This window comes from Parasteatoda tepidariorum, chromosome 7, assembly GCF_982258835.1.
Source record: "Parasteatoda tepidariorum strain Cologne lab strain chromosome 7, Ptep-v5.0, whole genome shotgun sequence".
NCBI classification, from domain to species: domain Eukaryota; kingdom Metazoa; phylum Arthropoda; class Arachnida; order Araneae; family Theridiidae; genus Parasteatoda; species Parasteatoda tepidariorum.
This window is the reverse complement of record NC_141761.1, coordinates 73,701,396-73,724,693: the sequence shown is the minus strand read 5'-3', so window position 1 is coordinate 73,724,693 and position 23,298 is coordinate 73,701,396. Positions and strand designations below refer to the sequence as shown.

Sequence of the window (23,298 nt, the reverse complement as noted above, 5' to 3'; positions counted from 1 at the left end):
CTGAATAATTTAACTAATAGTTTAATAACTCAAACATATAGTTCAATGATTTATCAAATAGTTTAATTGTACAAAACTAATAATTTCATTCTCAGAAATTAATAAATCATTAAAATTGAAAGAATGAGTTTTACTGTTCAAATAGATAATAACTAACTATATGTTAAAGTGGATAACCTGCTTTGACATTGGCAAAAGAATTCCTAATTGTGCGGTAATTAATAATTGTAGTCCCATATAAATGAAAATATTCAGAAATTTCTCTATATTAAAAATTTGTAACAGCCGCCCCCATTCGACATCGTTATATTTTGTTTTGGACAATAACTATAAAACTAAGAATTTTGAAATTGAGAAGGGCTTAATATAGATTAAAAAAAACATTTGGTAATTAAAGGATTATAAACAGTTATTTTTTTAGAAAACAAATACATTTTTGCCATTTTACTGAAGCAGAAATCCAAAACAACATAATTTAAATTTAACGTGCTGTGATGGCCATTCTTATTAATAAAATTAACACGAGTTTTTTTTCTTCAAAACTCTAATTTATGGAAAAGTTGTTGCTAACATAATAACGACTTATCATTATAACTAATAATTTATAATTCTCAACCAATCTTTTATTATTTGCAGAAATTTTTTTTTCTCTGCGACATGTTTATTTTAAAAGCTCGAGATCTTCCTTTTATAAAACCTAGTTCTTCATTTTAGAAAGCCATGATTTTATTTTAATGAGTTCAAGCTTGAGTTAATATCGAAAGTAACAAAAGAATATGAGAAAGTTCAAATCATAATATTAATATAAAAATTTTAATTAAAAAAACTTAATTCAAGGGTGATAAAAACTGGTTCCATTTGAGGTGTTACGTTGATATAAGTTTCGTTAACGAGTAAATTTACTTCTTCCTCATTTCCTCTGTTATTATATCTCACCTTCTTTATTCCTAAGCCGTTTTTTTCAGTAAAGTTAACTATTTTTCAGATCCAGGTAAATGTTAATTTCGCTACGATTACTAAATTAACAAAGAGTTCTTACAGAAAATAGTATAAAGACTATTTAACTAGTTAACAAAATGTTCTTTATTTTTGGAGAAGATAACGAGGTTTTTGGAGAGAAAAGATAACAATTGTGAAGCAATCACAGGTTTCTAAGCAAAGCAAGCAATCGGGGGAGCCTCCTATCATTCAAAAAATATCTAGCATTCAACAAATTGTCAATAATGTATGATTCATAAAGTATAGATTTAAGAACTGAAAAATACTGCAATATTCTTACACTGCTATTAAAACTATTTCGTTATTTATTAAAACCGATGAGGTTTATACTTTTTTTTTTTGCTATCAGTAGTGTATCAGTAGTATATTGTTTTAATTTTCAAAGAATGATGTAATTTAGCAAACAATAATTTATCATTTATAATTACAATATTTTTTTTAATTTCAAAATTTCATTTTTCTTAAAATGCCAACGCTGAATTATTTAAATAGTTTACTTTTCTTCAACTATGGTTTAAACGTTTTATTGTTTTCAACATACTAGTTACATAACATTACCAGCAATGTAATAAAATAGCTCTAATCTAATTTTTAATTTACCTTTAATAGCGTTTCATCGGAAATAAACGCAGATAAATAAAATTCTGGTAGAACTACCGTATTATGTGGTATTTATGGCAAAAACAACTCGTATTTCTGGTAATAAAAATTAAAAAAAACAATATTTAAACAATTGATTTGGCAGTTTTTCTGTTCATCTGGTAAAGATTTAAATTATAGTTCCTAATACCACATATTTAGTAAAAAATAAAATTGAAAATTAAATTTAATCAAGCAAATATTTCACATACCATACTATGAGGTATCACATCGAAATTTTCAAATTTCAACTCATTCACTAAACTTATTGCACATTATAAAACCATATTTTGTTAATTTTACCAAAATCATTAACGAAGGGATTCGGTTAAAATTATCTAACTCATAGGTTCTCTCATAGAGCCAGAAACATGGTAAATTTAACCATGTTCTGGTAGCTCAGAAAATACTTTTTTCTCAGTAGAAAGAAACACTAGTACTAGAAATTTTGATTGTTAGCATCAAAATGCGCCCTCTCTATGTATCGAGATTTTGTTTCATAATTTTAAAACTTTAAGTTCAAATTTATTAACAATATTGACATTTTCTAATAATTCCAGTGATCTTAATTTTTAAATCTTTTAAAGATCATGAAAATCAAATGAATTTATTTTCCTGAAAAATCACTTAACTAAAAATAATTTTTCCTAAAAAAGAGAAAACGAAAACTTACTTAGCACCTGATGCTTGAAATATTTCTGCCCATTTTTCCGGATCATAAAACTCAGCTGTAAACATTGGTGCGAACTCAGGATAAGTGAAACCAGGTTTGTAGTTTTTGTTCATAAAATCTACAAAAGCCTGTGACTTTGAATTCCAATAAGACCAAAACCATTCCGATCCAAAACCCGGAACAGAGAATACTCCCCAGTGGATAAAAATACCAATTTTAGCCTCATCATACCAAGATGGAATGGGTCTCGCATCCAAAGAAGTCCAGTCTGGGGTGTAACAATAAATAAATGATAAGTTTATTAAAGTCACCACAACTAAAGCTGTGATTTTCATGTTGATATATTTTTCACCTTTTTTATTAAAAGAAATGAGGTCCGTTCTCCCAAGGGAGTTCTGAGTTAACTTTCGAAATGTGTTGCTTAAATAAGGAGAGATTTATCAAAGATAAAATATAATCGCAACTGATTGCACCTCATAATAAAATATTATCTAATCTTTGAAAATATTGAAAGCTCGAAAGAGCGTAGTGGCATTGGCCGACTATTGTATTTAATGATGTTGCAATAAAATTCAATTCACGTGAAGAGCCTTTAATTTATAAGGATGTTTCCTCACGGAGAATGAAAATAAATTGATTTTAAAATTAATTTTGAGTTGCTATGAAATACGATAAGAAAAAAATTTTTAAATGTTTTTTTAATGCTTTAAAATAATGAAATATGGTTAATTAAATAAAACAATTGAGGTAACTTATGATATTTAAATATTTTCAGGTAATATTTTTCAAAGTATTATAAGCCTGACCTTACATTGTCAATTTTGACTCTACTGCCATTTAATTCAATATTAAATCAGTTTTTACTCTTTACTGTAAAAACTTTCGGATCAAATTATACTATGAAAAATGGTAGCACTCTGAGTGCAGCATTTATAAATTACAGTTTTACCGTGATTTTTACAGTTTTATTTATTTAATTACAGTGATTTAGTGCTTCCATTGTAATTTGGTCTGAAATTTTTAGTATTGATTTTCAAATTTCATTTGGCAATTTAAATGAAACAAGGCTATTGTTTGTTTTAGTTTGAAGAGATCAAAAAATCAATATTAAGGTTTTAATCTGAACCAATTTTTCTATAAATTTGTATCACTACATTTCGATACATTTTAGTTTATTGTGTTATTTGCTTGGTTTAAATTTATAGCATGTTTATATAAAAAACATTAAATGAGAAAATTTCTAATAATAAATAATGCATGTACAAATAATCAATACTTTGATAAGCAGCAACACTGAAAAAAAACTAGTTCTATGCCACGCTAATCAATAAATAAATAAACAAAAGATAAATTTCAAAACAATAAGTAAATAATATTTTGTCACGTACTATTATTTTAATCAGATGATCACCCAATTGGAACATCAGCTTCTATACCCAAAACCAAAGGTCAAGAAAACTGGGATGGACACATTAGAACTTGATCCTCATTGGGCAATCGTGTATCTGTGTTTAGTTTCTTTAATTCAAAATTTTGTTTTAATTTTGTCTAAATTGCATGTTATTTTATTGTGCTAATGTGTGAGATAAATATTTTTAACACAATCATTAAAACCATTTACATCAAAAGTTTCCATTTCTTCATACAATTTTATAAACTTATATAGCTTTATAGACCTATATAATTTTATAAACCCATGTAATTTTATAAATTATATTATATAATTTTTTATCTTGTGCAATTTAAAGAAAAACAATGTTTAATTTGCTTATCTATATAAATAAAATTCTTCAGATTCAAAATTACAATGAAATGTATTTCATAATTTTCAAAACAACAATTTATAAATGATGGGGTTTCATAGCAATAATTTAATATTGTGTTTAGTTAAGAACCTGCAAGAAAAGTCTGATTTCCAATGAAAAAATAAAATAATTCAAAATTGAGTTATGTAATTTTACAGATGCGCTTGAATAATTTTAATAACAAAAAGACATCGAAGAATTCACGCAATCTTTGATTTAATAATTCTTCCATTAATTGTTTCAAACGTAATTAATTAAGGTAAAGTTTTAAATACTGAATATTAGATATTATGAAATAGTGTACATCAGAAACTAAGAAATTTCCCTTTAAAATACTTAAAAGGGGGATCAAATAACAGCACATGATGGATTTAATTTCATTAATTATTCAGAAAATTTCAGTAGAGTATACAAATTTAAAAAGAAAAATACTTTCCTGATATCTTTAAAGTTACTTTAATTAGGGATAAACTTTATTCCATATCAATTAAGATAATAAATCGCAAAAGCATTGCTTAACTTTTTTGTTATAACAGAAATTCAAACAATATAAGCATTGTTTAATTAGTTCTTATGAAGGCTTTACAGTGCTTAGTTAATGCGGAAGATAGAATAAAATTTTACATCTAATTTAACTATGCAGAAAATAAAATTTAAATAGTAAGTTAAAATAATTTCGATGAAAAGCTTTGCAAAACAGACATTAACCAGCATTATGTATTAAGGATAAATTGTACTTAATAGTCCTTTATTGTTATGTGACAACAAATGACAGAATCTATTAAATAAGTACCAATTTTTAAATACCTTTCTCTTCAAATAAGTAATAAAGGACAAATATATTAAAGATTTCAACGGCTAGCTTTGAATTTTAAAAATAAATTAGGAATTTTTAGTTAAAGAGATTTTTAAACTATTAACAAATGACATTTTTGTAAATTTGATGCTTATTTACTCGGAGAAAAAAATTCTTTTAAAATCACATTTTGAAAAAAAATTAATTGAAAATTAAGTTTTTTTGAAAAAAATAAATAAAAATATGGTATTTAAACCATTTATTTGGTTTTTTTTTTCATATGGAAACGGTTTTCCAGACATTCTACATTTTCAAAATTATAATTCTCATTATATGAGAAAAAAATACAAAAATAAAAAAAATAACCGAATAAATTGCTTTTATTCCATGCTCTAAAATATCATGATAAAAATAAAAAATTTTACCACATTGACCATTTTATGACATATTAAAAAAACACATTTTATTGCTTATTTTACTAACATCATTACTAAAAGAGTAAAAAGTTTCGAAACTTTTGGTGCCATCATAGCGACAAAACTTTTACCACATTCTGTTAGTTTTGACCATATTTCTATGCTTAATGTAGATGTATCAAGCTTATTGTAAAGACTACAGATTAATATTAGCAGGTTAAAATCTGAAGTCTAATAAAGCTTAGGTTATTCCGGTAAAACCAAGCTATTAAAAAAGTGGCTTGGTAAATATATATAAAACTAATTTAAGTTTAAAAGAAGAATGCCTTAAATATAATATTTCTCCACTTATTTTTCTGCTATTAAAGGCACTATTGATTAAGTGAGGTTAATTCAAAGCACACACATGTGTTAGAACGTTTAAACGAAAACAGAATGTCATTTAAAAAAAACATGAATGATGGATTTGTTTTGCATTGCTCAACAATGTTCACCTATGTTTTTATTAATGAAGGGGTATCTCGATTTTGCATTGCGTAGTAAAAGTGATTATTCTTCAGCAGAATAGCACAAGTCAAACTACAATCAAGCAGTACAACTACTTGCTCTCATTTCCAACATAACAAACGATACAAGGAAACGTTACGCGTAATACTAAAGAATTCTATTTGTGTGGTGCGTTGTAATAAGTATGACAACGAAAAAAAATTCGAAAGCATTACTTTCACTATTAAAATAAAAAGTAACATTTTAGGAACGTTTTAGAAAACAACAAAATGTTGAATTTTCCCCAAGTATATAAAGGTTATTAAAAAATATAACTATAATGTTAATCAAATGCTGAAATATTTATGACATGGCAATTTCTTATTAATATGTACTCATTTTATTAAAGAAAACTAAAGTAAAATAAATAAATAAAATAAAATGATAGATAATTAAATATGCGACATTCTGCTAACCCGCCTACAGGAACTCACCGTTTCATTCATCAACATTTCTCGCTTCTTGGATAAAATAAAAAAAACAGTAGGAAATTCTTCTAATATTCAATTATTTAATTTTATTTCAATCAGTAGTTAATTAACAAAACGGGATATAGATATATTTTTAGAAACTCAAAATAAGAAAAACGAACATAGTAGAATTTTAAAAAAAAATCTCCATAAAATCTTTTGCCTAAATCTAAACATTTCCATTATACCTAAGTTACTTATTTATATTCATCTGGATTTGACTGATAAATATCTTATTGATACCTTTATCATTAAAATAAATCACTCTATATAGTAAAAATGAGGGCTTTTTCTTGGCTATGAGAGTGTACAAAGAATAAAAATTAAAGTGAGAGGTATAGATAAAAGAAATGCTAGATAAAACTCCCCAGAATGCAGTAGCTATTTTCCTAACCAAACAGGCCATGACTGCATGAAACGTCCTTGAATCACTTAAGTATCCTGACTATCGTCTATATGACTCTAAAGAACCTGTGTGAATCGGAAACATCTCCATCGCTACAAAACACTCCACAGCCTTAGTTGATAAATGCCGCAAGATATTGGCGTGCCACACAGAGAAAAAAAGTGTGGTCAAAACTGTGGAACAATGTAAAATTTATCGTGTTTCTGGCCTCGTGGAAACAACAAAAAGATCAGAAATTTTTAATGATTTTGATAAAATTGTCAAGAAAATATTGTTTTATAATTGTAAAAATTGGTAAGTGTAGTAAAACGTGATAATTATATCGTGACAATTTAGAGCATGGCATAAAAAAAACTTCCTCGGTTAAATTCCGTTATTTTTCAGTTTTGTATTTTTTACAAAATGTGTGGTAAAAAGATTTATGGTTTGGAAAATCAAAATTTCCTGTAAACCAATATGAAGGAAAGATTGCCAGTCCAATATGTGCGGAAAGGTTGCCAAATGAATGATTTAAATACCGTATATTTTGCTTTTTATTAGCATAATTATTTATTTACCAGAACTATCATTACCATACAGTACGGTAATTCAACCAGATTTTTTTTGTCCGTGTAGGGAGTTTCAGGGGGTTAACTTTGGTCTTTCTTCTTTTTTTCTAATGTTTGTTGTACTTCATTTTTTTAAAAAAAAAAGAACTGTATTTAATAAACGAAATTATAAGACATCGGAATGAAGAAAGATACAGTTAAATCATGTTCGTTGCCCTTCGAAAAATGTGAACTTCTTTTGCACTAAAAGTGACAAAAACGGAGAAAAGCAATATTGTAGCTCATTAGCCAGTGTTTGCCAAAATTTTGCACAAAAATTAAAGAGCACGTAAGAACAGTTTCTTAGCAACTCAATAACTATTGACTTTCTCTAAGTAGACAATCTTAAAATGAAGTAACATTTTACGTAACAAAACGACTGAAAAATAACGTCAAGTCGTCAGGAAGCATTTGTAGAAAGACGGCAAATGATTGCTTTTTAATTTAAAATTAAACTTTTTTACTTGCATTGAAAAAAATTCAAAAATTGAAGTATTAATTTTTTTTTACTATTTTTGATTCAAATTAAAGGGGGAATATATGGCCGTTTTTCCATACAAATTTCATATGAATGAGTTGTGAAAAAAATATAAAATTATTATTTTGAAGGCAAAGTGCTTTAAGGTATCCGACTAGTTTTGACAAAACTTTTTTATATATATTAGTAGTTAATTATGTGTAAAAACACATTAAATTAGCAAAAAATATTATTATTGTTATTTTTTTAAATGGCAATTTTCACATAAAAATAAGGATTTTTTTGCATGTACGCTAAAAACTGAAAAAAAATTCATTCACCTAAAACAAAAATTAATTTGAAGATTTTATTCAGAAGACTATCAACTATGTTTTGAACTCTTATCTTAAAAGCAAATGCATACACTACTGAATTAGAGATCAATTACTTAAAATAAAAACAAATTTTTAAAAATTTCCACACTTCTCTTTGCGAAAAAACCTACATAAGAAAAAGAAATTCTACATTTTTCTCTTAGATTATAGTTCAAAACGTGTGCTAAAGTTATAAACACTCATAAAAAATTGTAGATAATTATTTTAAAAACAACATGAGTTATCGATTAAAGGGGGTGTAAAGTCTAAAATAAATCTGCTTGGAGATAAACGCATTTAAAGATTTCAAATCATTAGTCTATCCATTGCCTTTATCTTTCACAAAACTGCTATACCTTAGTAAATAATTAGAGAACACAAACAAAAGTAAAGTATTTTTAGAAATCTAAGAGTACATAAATTCTAAATTTATTACCCACTTAACACACTTAATTACGAAAATTTTATCCAAAATCATGTTTTCGTCCTTGTCAGATGTGCGAAAATAAAACAAATACCACGAAAACCTCAACGAAAATAATTTTTTCAACAAGCATGGATACAAAAATATCTATCTTCCCGTTAAATTCCGCAGTAAGGAGCCGCCATTTGAACTCAAATCGGTAAACAGATACTCAAACACGTGCCTACAAATATTTTATTCTAATATATATCTAGATTGATCACCCGAAATGAAACTACAAGAATCAATAAAGCTTCTCAAAGGTTGTTGCACAGCACTTCTGGTGACTCAAATGAAAATAAAGACATAAATATTTATTAGAATAAGTTCAAATATTAAACAATCATTTTTTTTTCTCGTATTCATTTTTTTAAACTTTAGAATTGTAAAAAATTGCTTGAATAAAATAACAAACTACTAAAGAGCATGTTTTTATTCCTAACTATTGCTGACAATTTCAAATAGGTATGGAATATTTTTAAAAAAAAATGCATATTCTGCCAAAAGGAAATGAAGACAAATAATTGTTAAAATAAGTTCAAAAAATCGCTTTTTCTCTTATTCATTTTTTACCTTCGAATTGGGAAACACTGCATAAATAAATGATAACAAATTATTAACGAAAAATGCATATTCTGCCAAAAGGAAATGAAGACATTTACTTTATCGTGAAGACATTTACTTTAGAATGACATTTACTTTATTGATGAAGACATTTACTTTATTGTTAAAATAAGTTCAAAAAATCGTTTTTTCTCTTATTCATTTTTTACCTTCTAATTGGGAAACACTGCATAAATAAATGATAACAAATTATTAACGAGCTAAGTTTTAATTGTTACTATGTCTATATTTTGAAACACAGCGATAAGGTTCCTTGGGGTATTCATCCACTTTTCCTTCGATGTTAATATCTTCCTTACCTGTACTATGCATGATTTTTCATCACCTTACGAGATCATCGCCAACAAAACCAATTATTTTTATTTTTTGAAATGTCGGATGCTATTTAGGCAAAGTATGAAATAATCGTCCTGATGAGGTTATTATGTAAATGATGTGCATGTTACTGTGAATGACCGAAATCGGTGGTTGTTGACCTTCACCGGTGAATGTTGACAATCAAATTAGTCGCTTTGGTGAATGTCCGAAATATTTATTACATCCGATTTGATATTAATTTATTCGTAGATATAATTACATTTATTCAATATTTTAATACTTACTGACGATAGATTAGAACAAACATCAGTGTAGGGTATACCGGGCAAATGTATACTGGGCTGTGGCACTTGACCTTAAAAAAACATCCGTGTAGGGTATACCGGGCAAATGCATACCGGGCAGTGGCACTTGACCTTAAAAAAACATCAGTGTAGGGTATACCGGGCAAATGTATACCGGGCAGTGGCACTTGACCTTTAAAAAACATCAGTGTAGGGTATACCGGGCAAATGTATACCGAGCAGTGGCACTTAACCAGACCTAGTATGACTGGACCTTTGGTAAATATCCGAAATGTATACTAGGTCTAGTGCCACTTTTGCTATAGCTTAAATATTTAAAAAAAATTAAACAAAGCGTTTGAATCAATTTTAAACTGACAACGAAATTATTGCTTTAAAATTAAAAAAAAATAATAAAAACTGCGCCGGATAACAGTAATTGAAGTAGTTGCTTTATACAGCGCGTGTGCGGAAAAAAATTAAGGAAAAAATTATCCAGGGGCATCTAAAAGTGGATGAATATCCCAAGACACGCAGCGATAATTATTTAAAAAAGAGCATTCTATAAAAAAATGTACCGACTTAAATATTTATTAGAATAATATTAAGTTTCAAAAGTCGTTGTTTCTCTTATTCATTTTTAAAAAAAATAGAATTGGGAAAAACTATAAAAATAATTTACAGCAAATTATTAACATGAAAGTTTTTAATTCTTGTTATGTCCAAGGCTTTCAAATAGTGATGCATTAATTATTTTTTAAAAATTAATCTTCTGTCAATAAAAAAAAATTAAAATAATTAATTTCTTGAAAACGTATTAAAATATATTATTATATTTAATATAAATAATTAAAAGTATTTTTATGAATATTTTTAATTAATCTTTCCAAGGGAATTTAGCAGTTTCTAGTCACTAAGTTTTTTTAATAACTTTTGTAGCTTTTCTCTGCATAAATAAATAAATAAAAAATTAATTTTATTTAAAAATAGTAATATAATTTAAATAATATCACATTACAATTTATTTCTTATTAAATGTATTAGCTTTCGTAAACATAAACACTAAGATAAACTACAATATATCCGTGTTCAAAAATATCCGTCAATTAATTTTTGTCAAATATTTTTATAAATATTTTATCAAATTAATTAAATATTTTATAAAGTTTTATAAATATTTTATCAAATATTTTATTAAATATTTTTTTGTCAAATATTTTTAATTTAGTCATAATCGTTGCTATGCATCACTGATTATAATATAGTAGAACTCTTTATTCCTTACCTTTTCTGCTTAAGATATAAAAAGAAGGAAAATCATTAAATATTTGCTTAATGCGAAAATTATTTAAAATCCCCAACACAATGCTTTTTTTCTAAAAAAAAATGTATTTTTAAAATAATTTTAAATTACAAATCTATAAAAATCTATAAACTGTTGGATAATGAAGAAAATGTTGACTCAACAGCCTTAGTTCTCCTACAAAAAGTCCGAGATTTTCTTAGTTTTTGTCGGATGCAAGACTAAGTTTTTGTCATAATCCTAGTTTTTGTCATGTATTGAACAAAATTTAGCCTGAATTTGTCTCGAAACTCACGCAAGTTATAATTTTGCTAGACACTACAGAAATTTATTAAACAAAATGAGAATTTTTTAGTGATTTTTTAAAGTGTACAGTATATGATTATGAATAGAAAAGCACATAATGAAATAGGATGGTTTAATTCATACTCAAGCATTTGAAGAAATTTTTAATTACCGTTCAACATAAATATGGTTGAATTCCATTACTAATTCTCCCCTTTCACAACGGGGAAAGTGTTGCCCGTTTCCTCAGCAATTGCCTACTATTGAGATGACCCAGGTTCAAATCTCAGCTATGACTGCTTAATACGAATTTAGCTCCTGGCTCTCACCGACCGAGTTCTAACATAAATTATCATAGACGGATGGTAAACGGATTAAGGTTGAATCCCCTAGATTGTCAAGATAGCAAGCCCTCCACAAAGGCTAATTTTCTACAATGATTCATCCAAGAGATTCCATGCTTTCTAGGTTGGATTCAAAATTATAAGCATTGATAGACATTGATAGAGTTGAACACTGATAGACGTAAACTGAAATTGGGTCGACTGGGTTTCACACCGGTTATAAAATATAAAATCTCAAAGCAAATGTCAAGAAACATTAAATTGAATGGTCTTTGTGATAACGAAACGAAAAATTACACGACCATAAAATGACAAAATAATGCTCTAAATGAACTTCAACAACGAAAACTCATTGTTTTTCCATGTAGTATTTCATTTTTACGAACGTCTAATGTGACTCAATTGGTTTTTCATCGACAACATTTTATGGCACAACTATTGCAAAAAATTTCAAAATGAATTGCGGAAATTTTGGGACTTTTCAAGTATGGATCAGATATGCTCTGCGCTGGTTATATAAAAAAAGTTCTAAGCATTCATTCGCTTTTCGAACATTCGCTTTTTCAAACATGTAGTATAACAATGCCTTGAATAAAATGTTAGTATTTGATATACAGAAATCCTAACTTACTTCGCACCACTGGCTTTTATAATGTCTGCCCATTGTTCTGGGTTGTAAAACTCAGCGGTAAAATCTGATGCAAATTCTGGGTATGTAAAACCAGGTTTATAATTTTTGTTCATAAATTCTATAAAACTTGGCTCTTTTCCTTCCCAATCTGACCAAAACCATTCTGATCCGAATCCTGGGACAGAAAACACACCCCAGTGAATAAAAACGCCAATCTTAACTTCGTCATACCAATCTGGTAATGGCCTGGAATCCAAAGAGATCCAATCAGGTGTGTAGTCTCCAATTACGAGCTGCAATGCAGCCAGAAAAAGTGCATTAGTCAGTAACATGACCGCGTATGAAGATAAAATTTTCTCTCGAATACAACTTCGATTGTCTTATCGCTTAACAAATAGAGTCTTATCTCTCCAGATTAAAAAGAAGATTTCTTAAAGTTTTCCCGAGAACATTGATGTTTTTTTGATAGATTAAAGCCGTTTTATCTAAAAGCTGTTACTTAAATGGTTTTTACAGGCCATATTCCATTTTCGCATTCTATTATGATAATTCAAACTTTCTTTCACTAAAAGCGTGAATATTCGAGCATCAATTTTTTAAAAATGGCTGAAAATAATTTAGAATATAATAAAATAAATTCTTGCTGTTTGGATTTACTAGTAAAATATTTTATCCGACTTCTAAAAGTGGGTAGTTATTAAAATTTATTAATATATATATATAGTTAAAATTTTTGAGTTAATACATCTTTTCTCCCAATATAAAGGATTTCTACTATAGTAAAGTATTTATTTTCGAGATATTAGTTATATGCACTTCTCATAACAAATAAAAGTGTGTAATATTAGATGTATAGTTATTAAGTTATTATTAAAATGTAACCAATCGAAAAAAGTAAATGCATATTTTTTTTTAAACTATAAATAGTTATATCTTCCACGGTTATCAAGTTTTTTTCAAGTATTTAAATATATTTTTGAATATAGGAGAGAAGAATTTTAATTATTAACTTATTGCTTTTTATATTACTGCTTTCTTTGTGCACTGAGGAAAAAGTCTGGTCAAAACTACCTGAATAAGGTATGATTCCTTATATTTCAGGCTTTATGGGAGCACCACAAAGCTCAGTATTTTTAGTTAGTAATGGTAAGTTAAAATTAAATATATAAAATGGTTTTATAATATGGTAAATGCTTTAAAATTTGATAATTTTCTCATAATACCTTAGAGCATGGCATAAAAATAATTTTTTCAGTTAAAAAAATTTTTTTAGTTTTGTATTTTTTACTAAATAAATTATTTATAAAAATAGTTTATTCAGTTAAAAAAAATTTTTAGTTTTGTATTTTTTACTAAATAAATAATTTTTAAAAATAATTTATTCAGTTAAAAAAATTTTTTAGTTTTGTATTTTTTACTAAATAAATAATTTATAAAAATAATTTATTCAGTTAAAAAAAATTTTCAGTTTTGCATTTTTTACTAAATGTGAGGTAATAAGTGCCATAATTTTTCAATAAACCAGTACCAGAATTTTCGGTAAGCCATTACCATTTGATCGAAAAAATTACCAAATGAATGGTTTGAATGCTGTATATTTTGATTTTTTATTATCAGAAGTATGGTTTGTTTTACCCCATAAATGTTGATACCATTCAGTACGGTAACTTTACTCTATTTATTACCCCATGTGTAAAACAAAAACTTTCCTAAGACCAACATATTGCTTTGTCCTGACCAAATTTACTTAAGTAAGAGTTTACAGTATAGTTTGTCGACAGTAAGAACACACGCCGCCACAATGTATGAGAGCCTCTGCGCTGTCTATAGATCTCGCCTAAAAGTTTCTCCCCTACCTGAATGATTGATGAGGTGGGCGGAGGAGCTCTATTGAAAAACCGCACCTGTTCCCGTAGATGATTACTCGCCAAATCTTTATGATGCCAATGACGATAAAGGGTCTCAAATGGAAAACCGATTTCCCTCCGTTTTGAGAGACATAGTTGATTAATTCTTCCTTTAGTGGGAGAGTGAAACTTGCAAAATTTTTCGGATGCGCAAGGGATTTTTAGGGATTTGAGTTAAAACATTACACGACATTTCCGAGTGTTTTTTTATGGGTACCGTTCAAATGACAAGGGGTAACTTTGCTAACTTTTTGAAGATTATCTATACATATCGTGTGTCTTCGTGCATTTTTTATACTTAAATTTGAAGGGCATACTGCATTGCATTATCCGATTGAAAATGCTGGGAATAATCAAACTGTAGCATTTGCTTTTTTATTTTTTTTTTGAAACCTCAAAATGATAGTAAAAAATAATCAGTATACCACAATGATAGTTATTTATGGAATTCAAGTGAAGATGCTACCGTTCATAAAAAGGTGCTTTATGAATAGTAACATGATATTACCATAAAAGATGCTTTATGATTAAAATTTTCTTACTATGTAATATTCAAAAAACTCATAAACATTAAAAGACTCGATTAAAATTTTTTTTTTACAAAATAATAAAAAAAGAGATAATAGTGGCACTGTATAAAGTAAGCAGTTTTATAAAGTAATGCTTTCAATTTTTATTTTTAATGAATACTTTTGTTGCTGTTGATTCATTTGTCGTCGTCGTAAAGTGTAGGCGAAAAATTACAAAGGTAGCATATTAATAATCTTTTGACGTAGATTGGAGAGTGGTGTCCGTTTTAAATTTTTTTTTCCTGACACTCTAATTACAAGCAAAAATATATTTAGGTATTTTTTAACTTTAAAAAATACTCGAATAGTTACTAAAAATTTGTTTAGATTATCAGGAAAAAACTTGTGCATTTTTTTAAAAACGTTATTCGAAAGTTTTTTTTATAAAATTGTATCAATAATTCTTACTCAAAAGTACATTAATAATTAATTTTGTAATTTCAATAATGAATAATTGTTTTTCTCAATTTAACTCTAAATAAGTGCACATTTGAAGATTGGTTGGAAGCGTCATGTTTAGAAAATTTTAATGCAGGAAAAACAACGGTGTTTCATTTTGTACTGCGCAATCATAAATTATAAAATGCTAAATATAATATTTTCACTTATTTTGACTTAAATTATTCTAAAATAATGAGAAAAAATTTAAAAATTCCTGTTAAAAAATTAACAATTTAAAATATTGTAGTGTAAAATAAGTGAAAGAGTAAGAGTGAATCAGTACAGGAATAAAAAATATTAAAAATTAACAAAACAAAAAAATTTTCTTTTATGAGCACCTGTTATATTGGGTATGGGTTGATAAGGAGTTGAATTTCCAGTTTTGTTTGTAAAAGAGGGAAGAGATAACACCACTATCTTTATAACTTTTTAAGGTAGGCTCCAAGATTTACATGCAAACAAAATGGCTCAGTTTGAGTATGTCGAATCAATTCGAGGTGGTAAATTGGTTTTATTTAGAATAAGGATGAAACACAGAACGAAAATCTATTACAAGTGTATTTCAGATGATTGTAAAGCTTCGTTAATTCTAGAAAATGATCATACAGTAAGTCATAAAGCTCAGCATACCCATGCGCCTGATAAGGGTAAAATTGTAAGAAAAAGTTTTTACAATGAACTGAAAAAAAGATGTAGCCCATAGTGCAGCTCTAGTGCGACGTAAATGAACAACAACAGCGAAACCCATGAGTATTCCCCGATAGGCCATTATTTTTTTAATCGTTCAATGAAAGTCGTCAAGCCAAATTTACCAAATATTCTAAACTTAAAGGGAAAAAAAAATATTGATCCTATGTGAAATGGAATTAATAGTAGTTTACATATTCTTCAAATTATTGATTATACAAGTCAATCAGATAAAAATTCAAAAACTGAAACAAATTACAGTTTGTGCATACATTTAAGACTATTTTTAATGCTCACGAACCTTTACGAATATTTTGTGCACTAGAATAATCTCTAAATATCTCGCAATAGATAAAAGTTAAATTTTAAAAAGAAAATTCAGAAGTTATTAATTTTTGAGGTCTTTTAAACCTTTAGGATGGACACTTTGTCAGTGATCGTTTGATTATAGTCTATCAAAATTAATTTGGTGTGACTTTAAAATATTCTCACAGATAGGAATGATTTACTGTGGATTATTGATAGACGCTCTACTTCCACATGTTTGTGAGAGTAATTATTTAACAGAGAATACAACTATTGGGTAACAATAATACATACTGCCCTACAATGATGGGCGAGAAACTTTCAGATTTTGACATTTTCATTAATTTCTCAAGAAATACCAAGAAGATTATTTTATAACTTTAGAGATACTTAAGTCATTCGTAGGGTTTAATTTAGCAATAAAAATTTAGTCGTCCAAGGGCCACCTTGGTATTTATTTATTTGTCATTAAATTTAATATGGTAGACAAATTTAAAAAAAATTGAACTTTACAATTGTACATTTTCTTATAGTACACATGAAAAATTAACAAAATAATATTAATAGAATTAGTAGTATAATATCAATTAAAATTATCACTCAAGTAACGCAAAGTTCTTAAAGGCCTTTCACACAAAAATTAGTTCTGAAATTAAGGGTTTCCTTGTCTTCTGAGTTGGCTTCCTTGATAAAATAGCAATCACATGGTATATCTTTTCCCTAATCTACATGATGATTAGTTTGGAGTGGAGACGTGATTTTCATTACTTTTTAAAGAATGCATTAAATTCTTAATCACCTGTTTAATATATAATAAATATATAAAAATTATAAATGGATGAAAATGTTACATTTCTAAAAACATTTCTAAAATTATTCCGCTCATGCATAGAGTGAAGAAACTACTTTAAAAGCTCATATCTTGAGAAATTTTTAACAATTTTTTATATAAACTTTAAAATAGCAATTTCAATAGTAATTGAAAATAGTTCCGAAAATGTCGTTGATTATCTACAGAGTTATAGCCCAAAAAGATGCAAGAAAAAAATTACTATTTTATAAAAATTTTAAGTATGGAGGGGTTTGCAAACAACAACAAATGTAATCAATGCAAAATCTTTTACTTCATCTATCCATCATCAATCTTTTTTTAATCTTTCATTCAAATTAATTGCTTTATTTTTTGGCATAGGGTGCTCAAAAATACTTGTTTTCGTTTGTAATTCATTGCTGTTCTTTGAAAGCTTTGAAACATTTTTTTTAAGTATGAGAAATTTCATGACCTAAACACGACTAAAGTATTTCTTGAGAAATAATTATAATTGGATTTAAACTACTTTCTTTTAATTCTGCTATTCAAACTTTTTTCAATGTCTCCCACCTCATAAATTATTGGTCCAGTTTTTAGTAGATTTTTCCATGATTCAATGTTATTTTGTGACATCTAATAAAAACTAAAAGTTCAAATTTACTTTTAAAAGAATTTTAAAAATGTAGTTTACAGGCGTTGTTTATTGGGATATTCTATGTGTAAAAAAAGTTTTCTGTACATTTTTTTTTCTTTTTGTATAAAATATAATTTCATTTCAATTTAAAAAAATTTTTGGATTGTTCAAATTGATTTACATTCCTTCATTTCGTATGACAAAAACCAACTAACTATATTTAATTTATTTTAGTAAAAGGTGATTTTTCTGAAAGCTAATAAATTGTCGAAAAATTTATTTGCGAAAAAGAACAATTAAGTTTTAAAAAGAAAATCTTCAGGATCAAGATTTTCGAAAAAGTAAGAAAAAACTTTGGGTTTGGGAAAAAAAGAGAGTGAATTATAAAACCGCATTTAAAAATGTTGTGCTTAATAATAATAAATAAAATTGTAGTGAAAATATTTTGTTAATACCATTAAAGATTACTGAATGATTTCTCAGTTCTGACATGATTCCTCAGTACTGAACATGAATTTAATTTAGTTCTTTAGTTCGCAAGTCTGTATCACGGCTTGAATATCAATACATAGAAATAATTTCAATCATTATCCTATAAAATCTTGAAAAAAATGTATTATTTCTAATTGGGTATAATATTAAAAAAAGACAACTACTTCCACTTAGTAGGAATAACATTTACCATGACGCAATGCTAAATTCTATGCCACTATCCACATAAATCAGTTATTAATCAAAAATCGAATATCAATTACTTTTCTTTATAATGCAATAAAATCTGGCGAGCAGCTATTTAAACGATCAAACACTTCGTTTATTTATTTGGGGCTTGAAGTTAGGCTCGCAGAAAATGCCGTTCATGGGTTAAACTTAGTAGGAATAACACAACCTGTGACGTAGGCTATAGTATACCCAATTATGTTTTTACGGTGCAGTTACTATATTATGTTAAATTCTTATATGTGTTGCATTTTCAAACCTCATTCATACAGACGATAAATTTTATGGTTTAAAATTATTAATCATAATAGTAATAACATTATGATCGATTTCATTAAATTTAATTGACGTAATAATTGTACTCAATGAAAAATTAGATTTGAACTACAATTAAAAAAATTCTTAAAGATTTCAAATATTTATTTAATGCGATTGTTAATAACGACTTCCAATGCTTAGAAAAAAATGTTCTGATAATTGAAATTTTATAGTTTATTTAAAATTGCAGAAACACTACATAAATCTATTTCACTTCGCTAGACAAGATAAGCTATTCATGAAATGGTGGTAAGTCAAGGTCAAGCTTCTTTCATTCCTAGAAAATTTTCCCTCTGATAGCTAAGACTTTTCCCTCTCATGACTAAGACTTCGATTACACACTTGCGGACAGGAAAAATCCTTCTTCATACCAGGAGAAATAGTAACCTTGTTATAAGAAAAGCGCCAAGAGAAATAAACTATATCATGCCAAGAAAGTATTAAGCCAAGCCCGTTCTAGGGGGCTTTTTAACGCACCTGAAAGCAATTATCCTTATCTTGACAGCTTAACTTTGGGCGAGGTCTACAATGAACCCCATCTGCTGCTATGGAAATAAGAATAGGGCATTTCAAGGAAGGTAGCTTCTCTTCATTCTTGGACTTACACAGTAAACCGAAGAAAAAGATTCCATTTCTCTCCCCTATCCGAGCCAAAACCTGCCCTAAACAGTGACCTCAAATAGTTATACCTAGTTACTATAGTTACCCGCCACAGGTCCAAGCGAGTGGTTAGGGGATTTCTTAATTCAGACAAACTATATATTTACGTTATTTGATTATAATTTTTTACTAAGCGTATCAAAATCTAAAGTAATAATCATTAAAAAGCTAGTATAAACTTTTTTTTGCATTTTACTTTAAAGAATTGGTTCTAAACTCGTTGTATTAGTATTTTCTAGAATTGGAAAGAGAAATTAACTACCTTCGCCTATTTCAAGGGTACAAAATCTGTTACTCTTAACTCTCTAATGAGAAGGACAGCAGAAATTGATTCAACTGAAGGTTAAAAGAAACTTTTTTAAACCTTTCAATTTGTGAGACTGACGAATAAGTAGTAATTACGTAGCAGAAAGTAAAGTAAAATTTACGGCAGGCAACTTGCTGAAAACTGATGATTTTTAATTGGCACTACCCATAATTATGCAATAGAAACAAATTAGTTTGTTTGTCGTTAATCACTAATGATATTTAAAAAGAGTAATTAAACTTCTAAGTTTTTTATTTTAGCACTATTTTTCCCTCGAAATCTTTTACAATTCTCTCTCTTAAGAATCAAGGACGTCGTAGTATTTTAATTAATAAATATTTGCAACTTCTGTCAATTTTAATGTATTTATCAATTTATTCATCAAATCAAAAGAATATTAAAGGCCATGATAGCCTAGTTAGCGAGGTGCTGAACTTTGTTTCGGGAGAACGGGAGCTCGAATTCAGCCGGCCGAAGACTCCCCGTGAAGTAAATGGTGACTGATGCACGTTAAATCTGTCGGATCACAAAGTCCTCCATGCTTTCATAACAAATCAATACCCCTGGGGGTACTGAAATAGATTGATAGTTCTCTGGTTCAGGTCAAAACTACGATTTGTGTATGAATGGGTCCGCCCTATATACGGGTGCGACATATAAGTGTGGCAGAAGTCAAATTCTTTTTCATAGATAGTGCCACAGGAAAACGTAAAAAAGCGCACCATTTTTTTAATGGCCTATGACAACAACAACAACAACAAAGAATATTACGTAATTTATAATAAAAACTTTTAATGGAACTGATAAGGGAGCAGCGCATTATAATTTTATGAATGTACGCAGTTTTGAAGGAAATTGAAGAGTTGTGACTGAGTTGAAAGTTTTTGAATTGTACAACAAATATCAAAATTTCAAATTTGAAAGAAGAAACGAAAGAAATTCGAAATGTTTGAAAATTCAACTTATTATAAGATCCATATTTTAATAACAATAAAGGCTTTTTATATGTATTTTTAAAAAGTAATATTATTTTTTATCAAAATTGTGCCTTAGAAATAATTATTTGAAAAACGTTCGATTTTTATTTGAGTTAAACAACAGCAGGGTATTTTATCAATGGCACTTTATAAGCATACAATAACAATAGTACTCAATAATGTAGTTCATTTTATTCTATTCTTAATAATAGTTGTGGGTTAGGAGGGGGTCATAGAAGTTGATGCTCTCCAAATTTCGTAACCAATGTCATGATTGTGGAATATGTATATATATATATATATATATATATATATACATATTCCACATGTATATATATATTTGTTGTATGTAATATATATATATATATATATATATATATATATATATATATATATATATATATATATATATATATATATATATATATATATATATCACAATAAAGACACAATATAGATAAAGGAAAAACAAATAAAATTAAAGAAACTAGTAAGTTTTTTTTTTAAATGTTTTATTTTATTATTTTTCTTCTTCTCTTTGCATTAATCTTTATTACTTTACATGTATTCTCTAAATTTTTAACAAATTAATATTTTATCGAGAAAAAATTTCTTTTTGTCAAAGTCAAATAAATCCTCACTGTGGATATGTTACTCAAATCATCACAACCTGATTTATTCCAGGAATAATTTGTAATGAGAAAAAAGATGATTAATAGAAAGAAGTCTAAGTTTAATCTGGCAGTCAAACTGACTGCCTTTATCCCTTCCAACTCATTAATGATTCGTCAGATTACGATAGCTCTTCTAATATCAATCAAACTTCATTTTTAATAGATATTTTCAGTACATACATACTAAGGGTAAAAACACCCAGTAAATGTCACCCTAGCTCCCTTATTAAATTCAGTCATTTGAAATCAAGACAATCACGTCGACATTATTTCAAATTAGTGACACAGGAATGTTTTGAGCCTTACACAACGGCAGACAAGTATCTGAAAAGATAATCAGCCGAAATTCGGGTAAGAAATTATTAGAGTGTGTTTGAAGCCCTTTTAACAATTAACATCAAGCTGTAAGTGTAGCTGAAAAGGAAGCCCGCACAAACACCCTGGTTAACGAGGTCGTTTATGCGAGGTGCCATCATTGTATTGACAAACATTTTGTTGCGTTATTATAACCGACTGCACCCCGCATTGAGCTATTTGAGCAGACAGATGTTGACCTAAAATAGAAAATTAGGTTATAAGACTTGCTTGTCATATTCCATTGTTACATGACACTGACCAGATTTCCGCTTTAACAACATTATGATGTTACATAAATAAGTCTTATTTCATTTTTGAACAATAAAGACATGAGGTATTTTGAAAAATACTAGACAAATAATTTTCTAATTTTGAGACTACTTCTTTCTCCCTTATAGAAAGATTCCTATACGTCTTGTTGTATTCATACTGAGTTGTTTTCGACCTTTAGTACCTGATTCTATTGAGATTTTAAACGTGCGATTTAATTCTAATACAATTATGCTTTTGTATTTTTAAATGGCGCTCAGAAACCAATTAAATATTTCTAAATTCAGACGATGTATGAGAGCAATAATACACGGAAAAAAAATTCTGCTAAAATTACCATGCTTTATGATTATTACATTTTTAGTAAAAAAAGGTTAATTTTGGTAATAAAAACCACAATTTAAGTTATTAAAATAATTCATTTGGAAATTTTTGTGAATATATGGTAATGGTTTACCGGACATTCTGGTTCTCAAAATTACAGTTTTGATTACCACACATTTATTAAATAAAACAAAACTAAAAAGTAAATTTAAACGAATAAAAGGTTTCTAATTTTATACTCTAGATATCAAAATAAAATAACTAAATTTTGTCACAGATTATAAAACCTCATAACTGTTAATTTTGAAAAAATTATTACCAAAGCGATTCTGTAAAAATGGTGTTTCCACAAAGTGTGATTATAGAATCCTTTTTGGTGCTTCCATAGAACCAGAAATACGGTAAATTTGACTATATTCTGGCAGCTTTGACCATACTTTTTTTCTTAGTGTAAGAATAAGAGCTATAGTAATATGTTGAATCTTGGAAATAATATGCTGAATCTCTTACTCTTCACTTCTATCTTGTTTTCTAACTATTTATTTTAAAAATATCGTCCCAACACACGATCACCATTATCTTCTCAAGTTTTTTTCTATGAAGATCAGGTTTTGACCAAAGAGGTAGGCGTTGCCATTTGAATTAAGAAATTTTCTAGATGAAACTGTTATCCATAGAGTTTGATATTATTTTCAAACAAAATTTCTAAATGCATACCTTATAATATTTTTGTATAAAATTTATTCCATTGTCTAGAAAAGTTAACTCCGGTTGCAGTCTAATTTAGATTATTATTTTATTTACATTATATTTATTTACTCGTTTTGCTATAATTTACATAAATAAGTTCATTAAAAATAACGTTGACAAATCACAAATGGTAAAATTTTTATTAAAATAACGGCGCACCATTGGC

At 27.6% G+C, this 23,298-nt stretch overlaps 1 protein-coding gene across 5 annotated transcripts in view; it reads right to left on the bottom strand.

The window, feature by feature from the left end:
* The window catches only part of Fuca (alpha-L-fucosidase), a 74,718-nt gene that overhangs the window by 25,026 nt on the left and 26,394 nt on the right, over positions 1–23,298 (bottom strand). Inside the window, exons 1-2 of one of the 5 annotated variants that reach the window (XM_087168076.1) lie at positions 12,421–12,762; positions 2,312–2,579 (exon numbers count right to left, since the gene is read on the bottom strand). In XM_087168076.1, the coding sequence (XP_087024202.1) occupies positions 2,312–2,424 (113 nt within the window). In that variant the 5' untranslated portion in view covers positions 2,425–2,579; positions 12,421–12,762. Of the gene's footprint in view, positions 1–2,311; positions 2,749–9,404; positions 9,493–12,420; positions 12,763–23,298 lie in introns of those variants that run through there. The other 4 variants (XM_087168077.1, XM_087168075.1, XM_087168074.1 and 1 more) reach the window with 4 other exon arrangements.